Raw genomic sequence first — 20,163 nt, forward strand, 5'->3', positions numbered from 1 at the left:
GTCACCACAGGGGGGATCCCACCCTCCTCCTTGGTGTCACCAAGCGGCACCAGGGGACATGCGGGATGTCCTGGGGCGCCCCAGGGGCAGTGCAGGGCAGGGCCGTGCCCTGGGTCCCCCGAGGATCCCCCAGGTGGTCCCGGACCGGGGGTCGCCCCCCGGCCTCTGCCCCCTTTTGCGACAGCACCGCGCTGCTCTACGGCAGTGTGGCACCCCTCCGCCTGGTGCTTTGCGGCAGGGCCGGACCACCTCGCTTTACGGCAGCGTGGCAGCCCCCCCCGCCCCTCCCCGGCTGCTCTCGCTGCTTTACGGCAGAGTGTCGCGCGCCCCTGGGGCTCGGCGGCAGGTTCCCGGTGCGGGCCCGGCGGGAGCGATGGATGTGGGGGAGCTGCTCAGCTACCAGGTGAGAGCGGGGGCGACGGACCGGCCCGGTGGGGGAGTGTCGGGGTCCCCGACACAGAGGTGCCCTCGCCCGTGGCCGCGCTGCGGCGACAGCTCCCGGCCCAGTGCCGCTCCAGCCCCGCTGCCGTGCGGGGCCTGCCCGGCCGCGCTCGGTGCGCTCGCACGGGCTCCCGTTACGGTGTCACCAAGTCTTTGGGGGGCTCTCCCCGCCCTTCGGACCCGGTTACCCGGGGCTCCCCGGGGCCGGGGCTCTGCCGGTGCCGCTTCTGACACGGACGGACCGGAGGGTTCCCGCTGGTCGCCGGAGTGAAGCCTGAGCTCGTTCCACGTCTTCTTCTCCCTGTGTCACGACAAACCCCACTTAACTGCATTTTTACCGAAGTCTTTTTTAAAAAGTTTTCCTTATAAAAGTTTCCCTTTATTCGGAGCGTTTTCCTTCTCTTGCCGCGTGGCCTTTGGTTGTTCTTTGTGCGCAGGTTGGTTCGCATCAGGTGCGGTGATTTATTGCCCCGGAGGGGATTTGGGGGGTTCCCCGTGGATCAATAAGGAGGGCGTGGGTTGCAATGCCATTTTGGTGGTTTCGCTGTGATAGTGTTGGTTGTGCTTGAGTTCTCAGCCCAACTGCAGCCGTGGGGTTTGCTGGGTGAGGGAGAACACCCCTGGACCTGCCTCCTGAGTGTGGGAGCTCCATGGGCAGCTCTACCTCTGAGCTGGGAGCACGGGATTCCTTATGGATGGAGTTCCTTGCTCCCAGCCATCCTGGTGTGCCTGTGGGACACAGAGGTGAAAGGAGCAGTCCCTGTTTTGGGGATGTGACGTTTTGAGATGCTCAAGAGACAGAGGAAAAGTTGCAGTTGGGTTTGAGAAGTTCCTCATCCTTTTTCCCAGTGGTCTCAAAGTGCTCTGGAGCTCCTCTGGATTCTTCATTGATAATCTCCAGGATGTTTCTGTGGGTTGCTCTGTCTGGAGCATCCTTCCACATCCTTCCCCTGCTGGTCTGAGATCTGCTCCACTCCTGTATTTCTCTTACCTTTTTTTTAATGTGATTTCTCGATATCGAATTAGAATTATCATTTTAATTCTTTGGCCTTCTCCATAGGGTAGCAATGTCTCAGATGCAGGTTCAGGCACAGGGAGGTAAACCTGAAGTTTGAAATTCTTTTAACCAGGTTCTGGTTTGGGGTTTTGTATGTTTGGTTTTTCTCTCGCTCTGAGAAGGTGAAAGTCTGCAAACGTGTGTGTGCAAATGCAAATCAGCCACCTCTGATTTTAAAGACTTCTCTGAGTTATTTCTCAATTTATTTATGATGGATTATTTTTTATATATGGAAGAGAATGTGACATAAATGTAGGAAATCATACTACTGGAGAAAATACTTGATGAAATCTTTATTGTTACAAGAAGATAGCATAGAACACGTGGTTTAGCTAAGGAAATGTGCACTTTTAATGTAGGTGATCTTCATCTGGAAAATACATGATAATATAATATATGACTGACACTCTGGAGGGGAGTGTCCCTCCACTTTTCTTTGGTCACTTGGATGTTGCACAGCTTCCCCTTGGATGAGCTTTCAACATGGCAAGGGAGTGATTGTGAGAGCAGGGGCTGTGTTCTGTGGAGGTAAAGAAATACTGCTTGGCTGCTGGGTATCTATGTTTTAATTTCATTCCTTGCTGCTGAAATCGTTCTTAGCTGTGGGGAAAAACATTCCACAGCTTTCAAGCAGCTGCTGAAATGGTTCCTGAAGGGTTTGCCCTGGCTCTGGGCTCTTCTGGGCTCTCACCTGGAGGCAGGTGGTTCTTGTGTCAGCAGGTGAGACAGTGCTTCAGAGCGAGTGTTTGATTTGGGTGTTGCTGAATTCAGACCTCCAGGACTGAGTAAAATGGTGAGCACAGGTGAAAGGAATGGGGGAGCAGGAGGCAGGTAAATTAGCTCTGGTTCTGAGAAAATGAGGTCCCCTCCTTTGAGGACATTTCTGGCTGAGAGATAGGGAAAAAATAGTTGGAAACAGCAGATTTTGCTGCTTCCCATCCTGTGGGTCGGATGTCTGCCTGTGGGGAGGGTGGCGTGAGGAAGATGGCCAGGGGATGGTGGCCAGAGGAGGGTGGCTTGGCAGCTCTCCCAGCAGCTCCTGGCCCACTCCAGCCCTGGATCTGGGAGCTTCCCTGCTCTGGGCTGAGGTGTGGGCTGGCTCAAGGTCTCCTTGTTTGTCCTCACTGCAGGGGTAGCACCGGCTGTCGGGGGGGTGGTGTGGGCTCCTCAGCTCTCTTGATTTTAATCTCTTGCTGCAAATGAATTGGGCTTCTCAGCCTCCCTCAGCACAACCCAAAATAATTGCTTTTCTCTTACGCTGTTTTGAATTTTCTCCTCTAAATGTGTAATCTGTGCCCTTGCTTCAGCAAGAAGATGTTCTCCCTCGGTGCCAAACTTGGCGTGGAAGACTGCAGGCACTGTGCCACCAATTCAGCACCAAGTGCCTGCCAGAATGGGAAAAGGAACCTCTTGCAACAAAAAATACAATTAAACAGCACCTGGCAGTTTATATAAAGCTCAGGAACGCATAAACTTTACGTGTTGCAGCAAAACAGTTGCAGATGGTCTAAAGTGATGATTAAATATTGCTGCTGTTTGCCCAGATCCTCTGTGTTAGGTCTCTGATTCTGGAGGGTAATTAAGGGGACGAAGCCAACTCTGGGGCTGTTCAGAGTCCTCTTTCAGTTGTCTTGGGAGGGAATAAGGGAGATTATTTGAGTTCTCATTAAAGGCAGATTTCATCACTGTGAGTGATCATTACAAATGGCTAATTTTTTTAAAATGGAATATTAGTCAAATCAAATAGCAGGAGAAGCAGTAACTAATGGGGTGAGGTCTGACTTTGCTGGGCTGGGTCATCTCCCTGCTGTCTGAGTGGGTTGAGTGCAGTTTGGATCTCTGTGTATCCATGGAGGCACATCATCATTTCTGCTGCTGGTACAGATAATTTACTGTCAGTTTGCAGTGTAATGGATGCATTTGATGGCAGGAGCAGCTCAGCTGAGCAGGTCACTGACTACTTACAGCATTATGACCCCAGTGACTCCTCTCCTGCTGGCAGGTTAAAACAAGGAGCTGACACCAGCTCAGCTCTGCTCCTGGGAGTACAGCCCCACGCTGCCAGACTTGTCTTGGTGCTCTCACAGGGTTACAAGTGAATCTTCAGTTTACTTCCTGATGTGTTGTCTTTGGCCACCAAAGTGGAGCGTTGTAAACATGTGTCAGGGAAGATCCCTGTCCTGTGCCTTCCTGATGGGCTCCTCGGGTGGTTTGGAGGCTCATGAGTGAGGTTGGAGGACACAGGGGTTCTCTGAAATTAATAGTCTATATCCATGTGGGTACAGAGTGCACCTGTCATTGCATTTGCCTCCATTTGTGTGATTTTGGAGGTCTTACGTCTCCCTGAGATTTCTGGATTTTCCTGGTACCAGTTCTTCCAGTTTTTAGCACTCAGATCCTGCACCGTTGAGAACTGTTGTGCTTCAGGAAGGGAAAACAAGGGAAATGGAGATTGATGGTAGCCCGGTTTATCACAAACATTGGAAACAAAATTAGGAAGTTATTGAAGATGCCTCTGGAGATTTGGACTCGTTTTTAGGATTCCAGACTGACAGCTGGTGCGTCACTTTCGGAGCGGGTTGGGACGTGGGCACAGAAGAAGCTGCATCATTTATGAAGATTTATTTCAGATTTCATTAACAAATAATTTCTGAGCTTCACAGTAACGAGGTTACTTACAAAACAGATACCTTAGTAATATGAAACTTCTGAATATCTCCTGAGTAATATGAAACTACCGAGACTTCTCTAAACCGTTCCTGATGTTTGGCGGAGGCTGAAGCAATCAGGGGCCTGAACGTGTGTTCAGGTTCTGTGGGGTACTTAACCTGATATTAATGTGCAGTCACTGCTTGGAGGGAGCCCAGGGGCCCTGGCACATCGTTGTGCTTTGATTTAGGATGTTGTTTTCCTGTCCCTCGCGGCACATGAGGCTCTGCCTTACCTGGCCGTGCACAGACCAGGACTCGTGTCAGGTGTGTTTCTGGAGAAAGTCTGTGCCCAAAGGCTCGGCCCCAGGCAGTGACAGCTCAGGGTATGTCAAATAACAGACAGAGCCACTACAGTGGGGGCTGGAAGAGAAAGGGAAAGATAATTCTCCCTTTCCTGATCACCAGCTTTTGTTTACTTTATCATATTTTATAAACGGCAGCTTTTTTTAAACCCTTTTGTATTCATTGGTTTTTGTGTGGTGATATCAGTGTTAGATTTAAATGAAAATGGCTTCTGAATAAATCACTGTGAATGCCCTGCATTCAACAGGAACAGAATTAAGCTTAGCTAACAAAACAATTTAAAAATGCTTTTCTTGTGCATTTTTTAATGAATTCCATCTTCTTGCCAGGTTCACCTTAGCACAACTGAGTACAAACCCCCGCATTTTGTTTATCAAATGATTAACTTTCTCTTTTCTACCAGAAAGGCAAAAAAAACTTGTGTAGATATGTGTGAAGCTGTGGAATTGGTTAAACAAATGTGTTTGGACACAAATATATGTGTTTGCTGAGCGAAATGCACCAGGCTCAGTGCAGCAACGCAGGGACTTAATTCTTGCTGGCTGGAAAACACAAATGCAAACCCAAGATGACAATCGATGAACAGGAACTAATGCCTGCCTTAAATCAGTTGTTCATGACTGTGCATCTCTGGTGGAATGAGCAGGACCCAGGTGTTCCGCTCGGGCCCGGTTTTGCGGCTTTAATGGCGCTGGTTGGGAAGGGGAATATTCTTAGTGAGGTTTTGCATAACATCAATAAGGAAAGGCAAAGCCTTAATGCTCCTTAATAGCGTTTGCCCGGAATTCAATTACTGCCTATTGCCAGGCTGCTGGCAGCGCTAATGATCGCACACGGTGATTGATCATAATGACTCTGTTGTGCGTTGGAGACGCCTCCCCCAGCAATGCATAAATACAGAAAAAGGGGTGCAACAATTGAGGTGGAAGCAGGGTGTAAATTCTGATACTAAAGGTTACGTACTCGGAGGAAGGGTTTCGTGAATGAGTTTTAATTTGGGTTTTGTCCCTCCCCGTGGCACAACTTTGTGTCTCACAGACCCCCAGCTCCCTCGGCCTCTCGTGACACCTCAGGCTCACCGGGGTTTTGGTCCTTTTTGATGTTTAGAAATCAGAGTGAGGAATGAGATTCTGACTCCCCAGATTGGGAACATCCAAGGCAAATCGTGTTGGGATTTTGCTGTAAATTTCAGGACTTAATGTCACTAATTGCTGAATCTGTGTTTGTGACATTAATCTGTCGAACATGGTTTACAATGAGTTGGGTGTTATTGAGGAGTGAGTGGAAGGACATAAGAAGGGCAGGGATCAGTGGGACATCAAGGGCACTGAGGAAGGAATATGGATTTCTGAAGTTTGTTCCTTAGATTATATAGTTTAGAAGAGCACCTTTTTTGTTGTTCGTTTCTTTATTGGGTTGCTGGTTGCTCAGGAGCATTTGAATTATTGGTTGTCAGTGGCACATTTGTTTCCAAATGGATCCATGTGAAATTATATTTTAATGTACCTAGAAGATAAGTAATAGGAATATGCTTTAAAAAAAACCCCAATCCACAAAACCCTCCAAGCAAATAAATTTTTCATTTCAAAGAATCTCCGGGTATGCTTTCACATCATGGCTATTGAATTATGAGCTGAGTAACTGCTTTAAAAGTGCATGGAGGCACTTTAGAAGAGTTTTAAGTCAGGAATGTACCATCTGTAATGGAAATGGCAGAGAAGATATAGGGAGAAAGGAGACAGATAACAGGGCTTGAACAGGTCTGCCTGGGAGCAAGCAGCTACAGCTTTGATTTGTGCTAATCTGTTGTCTGGGAAACTTGATTCTGCATCTTCCTTAAGGTGATGACAACGTGGTAACCCTGAAAACAAGGTGATCTTGGCTAGGCTGCTGTCCATTTGCTTCTTAATTATAGTTAACTCCTCAAGGGCTTTTAGGGGGTATTTGTATTTTTTTTTTAACGTCTGAAGCAGTGTTTTCTTGGGAGCAGAGCTTCCTTTGCCAGCTTGTCCTTTGTACTGCAGTAAATCCCTGGATGAATGCTCCCTGGGCTGTGCTGCTGGAACTGCAGCAGGATTCCCTTATGAACCTGGAAGGTTTGTTGCCCTCAGCAGCCCAAAAGTTCCCAACCTGCCAGGGAGCTGGAAATTCCCATCTTGATGCCCACCCTTGTGCTGGACCCGGCGGGACAATGGCACTGTCCCCTATTCCCTGTGCATCTTTCCTTGGATCAAACCCGAGTAGGATCCCAGTTAAAAGCAGGGCCTGTGTTGGTGGAAGCCTGGTGTGACTTTTGCCATTTTAGACAAAGGGTCCGACAGAGGAGCAGAGCAGGGGCTGCCTGACAGGTGGTGGTTTATGAATTAGGCTGGACACACGTTAGACCTGATGGAATTGCAAAATCACTTACCAGGCGACTTGAGCAGTGATGGGAAGTAAAAATATTTTTCTTACTGTTTTCATTGTTCTTAATACACACCCTCCTTTTAAATAGTCAAGAATTAAGCTTTGTTTTGCTGTAGTCATGGAGCATTGAATACCCCTGTTCCAGCTTGGTTATCCTTCAAAAAAAAAAGAGACCAAACTTAATGTACTTGTAGTTTTCGAAGGGAGAGTTTTACCTTCTACTGCAAATGCTTTCATTCCTTTCTGCCTAAATTAGAACATGGGATTAGAGTTAATGGACTTTTTCTCGTCCCTGGCAGATTACGTTTTATTTTGTCAATCACATAAAAATAGTGGAATAAAATAATAGGCTGTTCCAAGCAAACCGAGGCGGTCTGGGCACTGTTTAATCCGGTGCCAAGCCCCTGCAGAACTGCAGCCAGTGGCAATGCTCCTGTCCTGCCTCTGCTGAATTGGGCTGATTCTGCTTTCACTGGCAGCAAACTTCAGGCAGAAGGATGGGGGTGAAATGGGATGCACACAGGAATTCAATATAACCTCATGTACGTCATGGGTGAAAAATTATCTTCCCCTGCTGTCTGCTGAGCATGTTGGTCTGCAGGCTGTGAAATGTGGGGTTGTCTCAGCTGAGTCAGCAGGTTTGGGGATCTTGATGACCCCACTGAGCGGGGCCGTTCGGCCACTCCTTGTCTGTGCACTCCTTGTCCTTGCTGCCTATGAAGATGTTTTCCCCTGAATCATGTTCATATATCAAACAAGGTAGGATGTTGACACAGCCCTTGGCAGAGACATTCATCTACTCGTGTGATGTTCCACTTCACTAAATTAATTTCCTTTCCAGTTTTAGAGTTGTTAAGTGTCGTGTAAGCAAATGTTTTAAACAACTTGTAAGAATTTCCTCAGTATGGCTTGTGATATTGGTGTTCTGGTTTGCAAGGGGTCACGAAAGACTCGTGTTCATTCATTTCTCTGACTTCAGCCCAACAGAGGGACCAAAAGACCCCGCGATGAAGAGGAAGAGGAAATCAAAGCACGTCGGAAACAAGCCAGTGCTCGAGAGCACAGTCGTCACAGGGAAGAGGAGTCTGCTGCACTGGAAGAAACTGATGATGAGAAGAAGAAACTCCTTCAGATAATTGAGAGGGATGGAGAAGAGGAAGACGAGGAAGTAAGTCCTGTGGGAAAGGAGAGGCAGTGAGAATAACCAAACTCTAAACCATGAGAGAAAAACTAAACACTAAACCACTTCTCTGTGATTTCCATTGCTTACCATGTAGATTATGAGACTAATTTGATTTTCCTGTGCCTCACACAGCTTAAGATTGTGGTTTTGCTTTCCTGCCCTGCAGTGTATTAATTAATTTCAAATTTCTCAAATATATCAGCTGAAGTTTTAAAATGGGGGTAAAAGGGAGGGGGCTTTCAAGCCTCATCTCTGTTTTGGTCTGGGAACAATACCCAAATCACCTTCTAAAATATATTTTTAGGAAATAGTTTCTGTGTTCTAACCAGTTTCCTGACTATTGTTCTCATCAGTACCCCCAGCCATGCAGCTTCTCCCCCTCTTTGTAGCTGTGCAGCAGCAGCAAATAAACAAACATTCTTCTGTACAAGAAAGGTCTTGGGTCAGAGGAGGGGGGTAGCAGCTGTCAAGGGTAAATGATTTCAAGCCTCAGAGACAGAAATCCAATGCTGCATTGGCCTTTCTGCCAAGGGCCAAGGAAAAGATCACTTTATAAATGTGACACATGGATTGGTATAAATCTAGGAGATATTTGCTTCCTGCTGGCCGTGTCCTGTTTGATAAAAAAACAAGTGATATTCACCACTGCAGAATCATGTAGCTTTGTAAAATATCATTGTCCTCTGTATACAGCATTGCCAGCATCCATCTCTGAGAATCCCCCTCGTTTTTTTGATGTTGAGCTATTGCCACGACAGTTGTTGCTGATAGCAGGGAAAGATAATGCAGCATTTCTGTAGTGTTTGAGCTCCAGGGAGGATGGATGGACAGAACCAAGAGTCCTCCTGGCTGGCTGGAGTCTTGTGGATTCCTGGAGCGTGCCAGTCCCTCATCTTTGTCAAGTGGAGTCCTCCCAGCCAGACATTTTAAAGACTGGAAGTCCGAGGTTTCTTTAGAACTCAAATCTCTCGTTTATTACCTTGGACTGCAGTTAATATAAGTGCCATTAAAATGTGCTTTGTCCCAGTAAATTTGATGGGAAGAAGCTAATCTGTAGGACACTGCAAGACTGAATGCAAATGAAATACAAGATACAAAGCTGATCCTAATGGAGATATTGTAGTGATACATGGTAGAGGAAGCAAAAAATCAAAGGGAATAGAGGGAAGCAGTGTCAGCATGTGTGGGTTGAAATCCCATTGCAGGAAGAATGTGCTTTGGGCACTGTAGTATTGATTACCTGAAGGAGGTGGTGACATGAGTGGGATGGCAATGAGACAGGTTGGGCAGAGGAATGAAGGAAATCCAATAATAGCAGAAGGCTTGGACTGGAGTTTTTATTGTAATGGGGTTTGGGGAAGAAATGGAGGTTTTCTCTCTCCTAGCAGGTTGCTGCTTAGAGTCACTGACCAAAGAATCTTCAAAGCCAGAAGCAATTCTTGATTTAATCCTGAGCAGGAGGTGGACACAAAACCTGGCTTAAGATGTCAGGGGCTCTGATTTGGCTTTTGTTTTGAGAACTTCTCTTAAATAGTGGTTGTAACACAGTCAAACAGAAGAGAGGGAAGAGGTTACACAAGAAAATCTATATCATCAATTTTTTAATAAAAGAAGTGCATTAAAACCATAAAACAAGGAAAATAGAGGTATGGTGTTTGTAGATGTCAGGGAGACAGCTGAGATTACATTACTGCTGTACAGTAAATATCCAATGGCAACTGAGAAACACCTTAGGAACATTTACAAAATAAAGAGAAAGTACTAGAGTAAAATATTGATTGATTTCTTTTTTCTTTAGAAAAAGGCTTTAAAATAGCAGTGAAAGCTTATCCAAGTGAGGAAAATGTGAAAGAACATAAACTCAGGGCAGTTAAATGTAGACTTAGAAAAAGCAATAGGACAAGGGGCTCCTGCAGGGAAACTCTCTATGGGCACAGGCTGCGAGCTCAAGTTTGTTCTGTTTTTTGTTCAGAAACAAAAAACCTCGATGTGTTCTGGTGGTGCCAGGTAATAACAGGTGTAAAAGAGCAGCTTGAGGTCAGAGCTGGAGTAAGTCAGTGGGTAGTGATGGTGTTTGACATGTTTGGCAGCTCCCTGCAATGAGACTCCCAGGAGTGGCTGCTTGTTCCGAGGGCTCTGGGCCCGGCTGCAATCCCACCATGTCCCTGTAAATTGCTCCAGCTATCCAAAGTTCACTTTTCTGCTTTTTCCAATTTGGTCAGGAGGAACCTCTGGATGAAAGTTCAGTGAAGAAGATGATTCTCACCTTTGAGAAGAGATCTTACAAAAACCAGGAGCTGCGGATCAAGTTTCCTGACAATCCAGAGAAGTAAGATTATGCTCAGCTTTTTTCCTTTGACTCTAGGTCTCAGCCCTAAATCAATTTCTGGAATATACAGACATTTGCAGTTACCTAAGGCTTATGTAACAGCAGGTATTGCCATGGAGTGCTCCTAAATTGACATTGTTAATTAAAAATGGCGTTATTGAGACTCTGGTGTGTGTATATGGCCACCAGCACAAAGAGGATGATTGGCAATAATTAAAGGTTTCATCCCATCGTTTGGTGTGAAGGTGTTGTGCTTGCATATGAGCCACAGGTCTATGTGGGGAGGAAATCATTTCATGTTACACAGAGTGCTGTGAGGAGCAGAATGGTCGGATGGGCATGGAGAGCCAGATGTGTGTGTGTGTCCTAGTGAGCCTCTTCTTCCCTTCAGGGTGTTCTGTTATTCAGGTTAAAGGGATTTCTTCCTACACTTGAGTGCCATTTTATTTTGTCCAGTTTGCTGTTCTTTCCCCTTAACCAAATTATTTTTATGGACTTCAGACTCATCCAACCCACATACTAAAGTGTGGTAGCTAGGGAAGGTGCAGTGCTCTGCAGAATTTATTTTATATGCAAGGTTTTTCCATGTGTAGCTACAGCATCTCGATTTTAATTTTTTTATTAAAATTCTACAACTGATTTACAGAATTGGAACAAATCTGCTTATTTACTCTATGTAAATTATGTAGTAGAAAGGCTTATCCTGCTGTGGGATTAAACTTCAAGGGGCTGGTGTAGGACAGGGAGGATCAGAAATGCCAGGGCCACGTGCACCTGGGGTGGCAAGTCCTGCCTGGTGTCTCCTGGAGGGTAGTGGTCTCTTCTTGCCTTTTTACTGACCACTTTTGTCTTGCCTCAGGTTCATGGAGTCAGAACTGGATTTAAATGACATCATTCAGGAAATGCACGTGATCGCGACGATGCCCGGCCTGTATCACCTGCTGGTGGAGCTGAACGCTGTGCAGTCTCTGCTGGGGCTGCTGGGACACGACAACACAGATATCCTTCAGCTCTTAAGGCAGCTCTCATGGGAGAGGCTTTCCACAGACTTTTCTGTAATCTCTTATATCCACTTTCCCAGGCTCCTGTAGGTGTTTTTTTTCTTCTTCCCACCACACTGAATTTAGGTGGTGGGTTTTTTTTTCCTGGTGAAAGTCTTCTTTGTTCAAGTAGTATTGATTTGGAATTTTTTCAGTGCTGTTATTCTCCTTTCTTGTTTTATGACCCATGAGCAGCAGAGGAGAGGTGAAGGCCTGGGCTTAGCAGTGATAACCTCAGACTGTGCAAACCTTGTCTGGAGTAGCCCCAGTGAAAATGAAACCCATTTAGCCCTTTCTGATGAGAGCAGAGCTGTCAGGCTGGCAACTGTTTGTCATGGACTAGCTCACCATATGCTACACCTCAGTTTGTAAATGTGATAGACTCTTCACAGGCCCATACCTTTAGTTTGGTGTGCACAGAGCTCGAGGCTGCAGGTGGCCCCTCTGGTTAAGTACATATCCAGAGACATTTCCCTGATCAGTGAGTTCTGGTGTCACTGAACCTGATCCCTATATTCACCTGGTTCTTGTACCTCTGAAGATCTGAGGACAGCTCAGAGACAGTTTCCTGTCTGTACTGTTGAAGATAGTGGTAGTTTTAATCAAAAACAATGTCATTTTTTGAGTATCCTGGTGCCTTGATCCTTAGCTGTCAGCTGATAACTAGAACTATGCCTGGCTCACCACTGTGCAGTCTGTAAAAGCAGAGCTCAACCTGCATTGCTGGTAAAATATTCTACAGCAGATTAAGCTGAAAAATTGTGGCATGACTTGGGAGATCACGTGTCCATGTCCTGACAAACATTAGTGAGTGGAGGGAGCAGTGAAGGACTGTGGAAAGGGCACTGGATGTCGACTTGGGTCTCCATCAGGCTTTTCTTTTTCCCTTTTTATTGATCCCTGGCCTTAGGAAAGTAATTTATTCTTTTACTTCTTTATGTGTAAAGCAGAAGATAACACCAGCTTTCCTGAGGTGTTTTGGAATATACCATGTGAAAAGGCCTGTTAGTGCTGAATGTTGTGGTCTGATGCACAGAGCTTGTTTTTCTTTATTAGCATTTTTCCTTACAGCACTATCTGTTGAGAATTCATAATTCACTCTTTCTAAGTGGGTGCAGTGATCAGAAGCTAAAACCAAAACATAAATATTTTATCGCTTGCCAGTTTATATTAGAGAGGACTGCTTATGTGTTTGGGTGTTTTGACATGCATTTGTTGGAACCTTGATGTGGTGAGTGTTGGTCCCTGTAAAGCAGCAAACCCCACAGCTTCCCTTATCCAAGATCTGTAGGAAAATGGCTCTCCAGTAATTGTTAACAATTGATGTTTTACTGGGGGAAGCTCCTCCCATGCAAAACCAGTTTAGTGGCTACTGTAGTTTCATTACTTGTTTTTTACCAGGCACCACAGACTTTTTGTGTACTATGCACTACTATACTGAAATACTGAATTTCTCAGTCACGTGGAAAAAATGAACTGTGGGAATATTGACTGGGATAGCAGAGCTGTTTTCCCGCTGAAGTGCACAGGAGTACAGCTTACTTTGTCCTGTCAGCCATGAAAAGCTGTGTCCTGGGGTCACTGCTGCTGTCAAAGACTTGTCAGGGCTTCCACTGTGAACTTGTTTTTATTTGGTTTGCAACTTTCCTGTCAGTGAGTTTATGGGCAGGAATTTGGCCTGAGAATTGCAATTTTGGGAAAAGTGTATTTCTTGTTATAAAATTGCTGAAGTGTTTGGAGATCCATTGGAAGCAGGTCAGAGGCTGTAACTGTGCTTCTGCTGCTTATGTACAGAGTAGAAGCACTATTAAAGTGAAGCATCTAGACATAAAACCGAATGGATACAGCTCAAGTTTTCTAATGATGTTTTGTTAAAACAAGTGGGAAAATATTTTTGAAAGGAGTTCTTCAAGGAGAGAGCTAAACAAATGGCTCTTCAGATGCCATTTAAATGTGGTGTCTTGAGGGACTAATGCAAGGAGACAAAAGCAATGTCCAGGGGGAGCAAATAATCTGCTGAGTGATTCATGCAGTTTTGCACAAAACATGTGAATGAAAGATGATCACCAACAAGATTTTATTAATGGAAGACAGGAAAGCTTCAAGCGAGGCTTTGCTTTTCTGTCTCCTAAATTTTATAGGGCAGCTGATACTCTCACTGCAAGCCTCAAGAGAAGCTCCCCAGGCAGGAATAACCTGCAAGATAAACCCTGCTGCTGAAATTCTTTGCCGTGCATTGGCAGAAGAACCTGGCTCTGCTGTCTTTGTAGCCCCCAGGAGGCAGCAGAAATCTTCAGCTGCTTCCTCCCTGAGCCTTCTCTTCCATGAGTCGATCAAACCCCGTTCCCTCAATCTGTCCTCATCCATCGTGTACTGGGCCCCTCTGACCGCCTTGGTGGTCCTCCTCTCTCCCAAGTCCAGTGTATCAAGGTCTCTCTTTTATTGGGAAAGCCCAAAACCGAACAAAATATTCTGCAAGTTGCCCCTTGAGTGCCAAGGAGCAGGCAAGAATTCCTTCTGTTGACCTGCTGGTTTGGCTCTTGCTGCTGCAGTGCAGTCTGTGATTAGCCTTCGTCACTGCAGTGTCACATGGCTGAGGTGACACGCTGGTGACTCGCCTGCAGCTTGTCCAGCAGAAGGTCCAGGCTCTCTCCTGCAGAGCTCAACTCTCCACCAGCCCCACTGAACCTCACTGAGAAGAGACAGATGAAAAGACTTTTCCTGTTGCTGCTTGTGTGTCTGAGCAAATGCACAAATAGGAGACTTGGGAGCTGGTTTGTCAGCCTGGGCACTTGAGAGAGATCCATCACAGAGTGGTTATTTAGGACATGCAGAAAACCACATCTCCTGTTCTGCCCCTGGGACGTGGGCAGGATTGATCAGCACGTCTGAGAGAATAAGGAAGTGGGTCTAATGAGCTGGAATACGTCTCGTCGTACGCGGGAGCTGTGTGCAGGCAGGGGAGCTGTGTGTTGTGCAGCCTGGAGTTAATGAGTGAAAATTGGGCTGGCAGAAGCTCTGCTGTTCCTGCGAGGGCTGCGGTTCGAGAAGCGCGCTGCCCTAATTGGGCCGGGCAGAGGGGGGTGATGGCTCCTGCTGCCGGCGGTGCCCTCGTTAGGGGTGTGTGTGCATCAGGTTAGCGGGGCTATCACTGAGAGCAGAATACCCAAATCACATTATTATAACTCATTTCTCTTTGCTTGTGTTCAATCTTGACAATGCAAGATGGTGCCTCGTTATATCAAACTCCAGCATGTTTGATTTGAGAGAGAAAAAAATAACTACCGCGAAGAAACAGTGAAATTGCCTGATACAGTCAGCACAGAATCACATTTATTTTTGTAACTCCTAATTGTTAGGATTCCATAATTTTGGTGCTTATGGGGAGGGTCTGCTGCAGTAGTCTCTGTGCTCTTATGTCTTGATATCCTGTGCCCTACTGCTGTAGGATTGTAATTCATTGTATTGCCTCACTGCTAATGTATTGGCAGTTGTTTTGGGTCGTGTCATGAACACACTGGCCTAAGAGCCATCTGCTTTTGATATTAAATGTGTCTGCCTCCCTGTTGGTTGTCCTTAACACCCAGCACATGTTTCCATAGCTGTGGTGGACTTGCTGCAAGAGCTGACTGATATAGATACTCTCCATGAGAGTGAAGAAGGAGCTGAAGTCCTCATAGACGCTCTCGTAAGTAGGAAACTTCAGGTTGTTTCAATGCCTCAAAGTCTGCCTCTCACAGCCCAGCAGTGAGCACTGACCCACCCTGCATTCTGCAGCTGTGGGTGTCCGTGCTACCAACATCACGATGGAGGTACCCAGGAGGAGCCTGTTTTCTTCTGTACCTGAGACCTGTGCTGAGGACCACGATGGGTGTTTTTGGTGGAATGCCAGAGTCTGGGGAGTAGGTGGTTGTTGCATGTTGCTACACCACTTTTTTTTTTTTTTTTTGAAGGAATGCTCTCGTTACAAAATTTGTGTAGGCTGGGATATTTTTTCATGCGGGGAGGGAGAAGGAAGTGATAATATTTGTGACTTGGGCAGTGTCCTGTTGAAAATAGGAGCTTTGTTTGCATTTTCCTTCCCTCTTGCGGAAAAGAGTGACCTGTGTTCACCCATGGAAAACTCAAGTTTGTGGCAGGGACTGTTACCTGAAGGACAGTGATGCCACTGAGATCTTTCAGTCTAACCCCTTGCACAGGAGACTGGCTGTTTTCTACCCAGTAACTCTTGATTCAAACCCAGAACTCCGTGCTTGAAGTGGAACATCTGTTGTTACAGTGCGGATGGGATTTTTCTTAGCAAGAAGTAAAAGCTTAAAATTTTTCATGTAGCAGAGCTAATGCACTTCAAGGGTGGAAGAGGTTTTAGACATAAGCATACTTTTTGGTGTGGAGATTGAACCACCCCAGAAAATTACCTATGTGCAGTAGGAGATGCATTGGTTGATACTGAGCCCACCTTGCACTGTTAACTCTCCGAGTGCCTCTTGGCCTCTGTAAGGGTGGATTTCTCCTCTTTCTGGTGTTTGTGCTGGATGTCTCCTGCTCCCCAGCTGTGGGAGGTGGACTCAGAACCAGGCAGAAGCCCTCCAGACAAGTGATGCCCAGCCAAACCTGAGATTTACAGGTCTGTCTTATCTTGGGGCAGCTTCTGCTGACGAATCGCTGCATTTGTGGGTCGCTGTGGCTGTATCTGGTTCTGTAACTATTGTGTTGAAATTGGAAGACAGGGAATTACAGGTTTTCTTTTGTTTGCTTTGTTTGGCTACTCTGTTTTCTCCTACAATCCTTCTTGTCCAGTCACTATAATGTTACCTTCCAAGGTTAATGACAGTGCCCGGAGCCTGGTTCCTCCAGCTGGCCTCTGGGCTGTTGTTAATTACTCTGCCTTGGTGGGGAGATTGCTGGGTGAATGAAATGGGAGAGAGGAGCTGCTAGAGAAGACATTTTCAATAAAATGTGCAGAGAGGTAGTAAATCAAGTGAAGTTCTTTCTCTGTTTTCCTTGTCACCAGCCCACTGATAATAGCCAAGTTTTAGAGTTTTCATTGTCCTCTTTGAAAGAAACAGGTCAGGACTATCTTGGGAGAAATGTTTAGATACCTGCTTTTTAGATTAATTTTTTTTTTCAAAGCAAGTGGGTGTAAGGTTGCAGGGTATCAGTGAAGATTGTTGCACTGTATTCCACAGCAGCCCATACTTGTTTTTTGCCTCATGTTCACAGGGCCCAAAGCTGGTTAACAGTGTTTGAATTGGAAATGTTATTTTGTTTTAACTTCCAAGCCCATATCCACAACAGAAAGTTCATGATTCAAGCTGGACTCTGTCCAATTGAAGCTTTAAAGGTGTATTTGTGGCTCTGTGATCTGGGGACTCCCCCTTGCCCTGGGGCTGTCTGGCTTTCCTTAGCTCATGTAAGTCCACTTGGTGAATTCATCTTGAGGGGATTTAAATGCAGGACTTCAGCTGGTGATTGTTCAGCTTTTGGGTTTGGATCTGAGGGTGTGAGCATTGTTCTGTCAGCTTTTTGTACCTGTTAGGGTGGAAGGTACAAGAGCAATGTAGGCAGACAGCAGTGACCAGCTGAGAGTGGAGCTGCTCACTGAGCTGACAGTTCTCCCGTCAGCGGTGGTTTGTGCACCTCGTGCTTGAGAATTCTGAGGGATTATAAATCAATCAGGCTGGTTCAGGAGATAAGACTGTGACAAGGTGCAAGTTTATGTCCTGATGTTTTTCTGTTAAATCTGAAACACAGAAGTTGTTTAATTAATTAGGACAAACATAGTGACAGATTTACTTGATGATTCCCTCGCTTCCTCTGAGATTTTCCAGCAGGGTTGTTCAAGTCTTCTGATCATGTCTGGCAGGGTGTTTCAGTAGGGCTTTCTGATTTTTATTATTTATTAACCCCTCCCACCGTTCTGGCTCCTTCATTTTCCTTTTTTCATCCTCGTTTCTTATCTTTTTGTGTTTCCTGTGACCCCGGGGATTTAGGTGGAGGGCCAGGTCGTGGCCTTGTTGGTCCAGAATTTAGAGCGCCTGGATGAAAGTGTGAAAGAGGAAGCTGATGGTGTCCACAACACCCTGGGTAAGTGGCTGCTGCACAGCCCCTCACTTCTATCTGTGGTTTGTAATAAAAGGGGTAGGTTATCCCTCCTGTTCCTTTCTCCCCTCCTCCTTTCCCCTTGGACTGCCAGTGTTGCAGTACAGGACCTGGTGCAGCTTTTGTTCAATCCCAGCTCAGACTCACTGGTCCCTGGAGCCAGAGTTTGTCCCTTGGCTGCATGAAAGGTGCCTCTTCCCAAACCAGTTTTGTTGGGAAGTGCAGATACACAGATGAAACAGCACTGCACCAGGAATCACAGAACTGTTTAGGTTGGGAAAGCCCTCTAGGATCACAGAGTCCAGCTGTTAACCCAACACTGCCAAGGCCACCGCTAAGCCATGTCCCCAAGTGCCACATCATACAGCTTTTAAATCCCTCCAGGAAGGTGCTCCACTGCCCCTGTGTTTACTGTTTACATATCTGGGAGCTATACTTTGTTTCTGTCTTAGCAATATATTTAACTTTCAGGTAGTAAAACGTTTGCATTTCATGGAAGGACATCATTGCTTCTCTGCTCCCTGATCTTTGCACAGCACAGAACCTTTGTTTGCAGGGTGTCGTTGGCAGTCAGGCCATCATCCACTCCTTGCACTCATTCAGGATTCTAATCTCCCCAGACTGGAAGAATGAGAGGGACTAGAAACAGGAGATTTGGAATTTTTGGTGGGGAAAAATGTCTTTTTTTTCTGTGTTATTCTTCTCAGGAATTGTGGAGAACATGGCGGAGTTCCGGCCGGAGATGTGCACAGAGGCTGCACAGCAGGGCCTCATGCAGTGGCTGCTCAAGAGGCTGAAGGTGAGCTGGTTTCCCACCTTCCTTCTGCAGACCAGTTAGCACAAACTGAAATCATCACTTAAGCCAGTTTTGCTTGCATGTCTGTTGTAAAAAACAACTTAAGGACAAAAAGTTATATTTTAGGGTTTATGTCCTCAGCAGTTTAAACAGACACACTTCTGTCTTGTCTTTATAAATGTCTTGCAGTGGAAGTTTGTTTCTCTTCTGTTTTCATATGATTCCTGTATGGTGGATTTCCAGTCCATGGCTGAGACCTGTAGGAAATATAAAAGCTGACCAGTGAGCAGGGACACTAATATTAACCATTTAATGGCCTTTGCTTCCCATGTTTCTCACCCTTATCTGAGTTTTAAGTGCTGCCTGTGTTTAACTGCTGCTGGGGGCAGCTTCTGCTTTGAACTCATCTAATTGCCTTTTGAATTAAAACCTACTTTTCATACTCTGCATCCTGTGGCAATGAGTTACACAGTTTAACTCTGTCTTGTGTGAAAAGATGCCCAAACATTCTCTGGAAAATGCTGTAGGAAAGGAATGGATGGTTCAGCTCTCTCACAGAACTAGTAAGGGAAATTTAACAAACAGATTGTGGCTGTTCCCTAACTCTGTCAGTAAGGCATTAGCACTTCCATGCTTGAATGTCTGCATGACTAGAAAGCCTCTGAATCCCAGAAATGCTCCATCAGCTGTGTAAGTGCAGGTACCCTTCTGTGCACCTCACATCCTTATTAGCAGAAGTAACCTGTAATTTTGCACTACAGGTAGTAATGTAATTATGTTCTTTTCCTTTAAAAAGAAAAGTGTAGTTAATTTTAGTCCAGGCAGATAGGTACTGCTGCCTGCCTTGGAATTACTCTGGCAGCTGAAAGACTGAGAAACTTGGGCAAGCAGAATAATCCCAACTAGGATTCCCCTGCTTGGTGCCACAGAACATGAGTGCTCAAGAGCATTCCAAGCTTGTGCAGGGTGTGTCTGTCCTTTGCCCTGGCTGTGTTATCCCTGGGTTTGGGATGTGGGATCAGGCAGGGCTTTCTCTTGCCTGCGTGCTATTGTGGGGAGCTAATGAACTCCTCTCCAGGCACTTTGCTCTTGGCAGTGCTTAGTCTCGGATCTCTTGCCCTGACAGATGTGATTGGGATTAACCCAGGATCTTGGCAGCTGGGTAGAGCATTGTGGAATGTCTGTGGGATGATTTTTAAGATCGGGGTTCTGTCTGGATGGCAGTGAGGACATCTGGCACACAGCACAGAGCATGAATTGCTGTTTTCTGACAACATTTCAGGTCACATAATTGTATTGTGACAGTCAGAGGTGCCTCAGAAAGCTCAGATGGAGAGCTCAGAGCTCGCTTCTCCAAACACAAGTGGGGTTTGGTGATGTTGGATGCGGACTTGGGAGATCAGAATGTTGTTTCCCAGCACTTGTAGGGCAGTAGTTGGTCACCCCATGACAGAAGTTGGCAGAGCTCTACAGCACTGAGCACTTTCCCCTCTCCTCCACGGGCTGCTTGGAGGTGCCACCTGGTTGCTGTAAATAATGTCCTCTGCAGAGTGGTTTGGGGTAATTTAGAATGAAATGCTTTATTAAAAGTCAGTACCTTGTGGCATTTGGGGTCTTCCTGCGTTCCATGTTTCTGTGTCTTGTGCACTGTGCCCTGTTCTGTGGCAGCAGGGTGGGATGATTGTCCCTGCAGTCCTGCACAGGCAGGACTGTCCATCGTGCTGTGGAGAGTTGTGTGTTTGGGGAAAAAAATGGGTGACAAATTATATGTTTTAAGCCTAGTACGTCTGCTTTT

General features: G+C 46.1%; 1 protein-coding gene across 2 annotated transcripts in view; it reads left to right on the forward strand.

The window, feature by feature from the left end:
• Positions 1-293: 293 nt before the first annotated feature.
• Positions 294-20,163, forward strand: part of CTNNBL1 (catenin beta like 1) — a 48,558-nt gene continuing 28,688 nt past the window's right edge. The window contains exons 1-7 of one of the 2 annotated variants that reach the window (XM_027697413.1): positions 294-403; positions 7,898-8,086; positions 10,324-10,430; positions 11,290-11,429; positions 15,061-15,158; positions 17,464-17,557; positions 18,280-18,371. In XM_027697413.1, the coding sequence (XP_027553214.1) occupies positions 374-403; positions 7,898-8,086; positions 10,324-10,430; positions 11,290-11,429; positions 15,061-15,158; positions 17,464-17,557; positions 18,280-18,371 (750 nt within the window). In that variant the 5' untranslated portion in view covers positions 294-373. The remainder of the gene's footprint in view (positions 404-7,897; positions 8,087-10,323; positions 10,431-11,289; positions 11,430-15,060; positions 15,159-17,463; positions 17,558-18,279; positions 18,372-20,163) is intronic. The other variant, XM_027697414.1, reaches the window with a different exon arrangement.

The sequence above is a fragment of the Neopelma chrysocephalum genome, unplaced genomic scaffold, assembly GCF_003984885.1.
Source record: "Neopelma chrysocephalum unplaced genomic scaffold, ASM398488v2 Primary Assembly neopelma1_119, whole genome shotgun sequence".
NCBI lineage: Eukaryota > Metazoa > Chordata > Aves > Passeriformes > Pipridae > Neopelma > Neopelma chrysocephalum.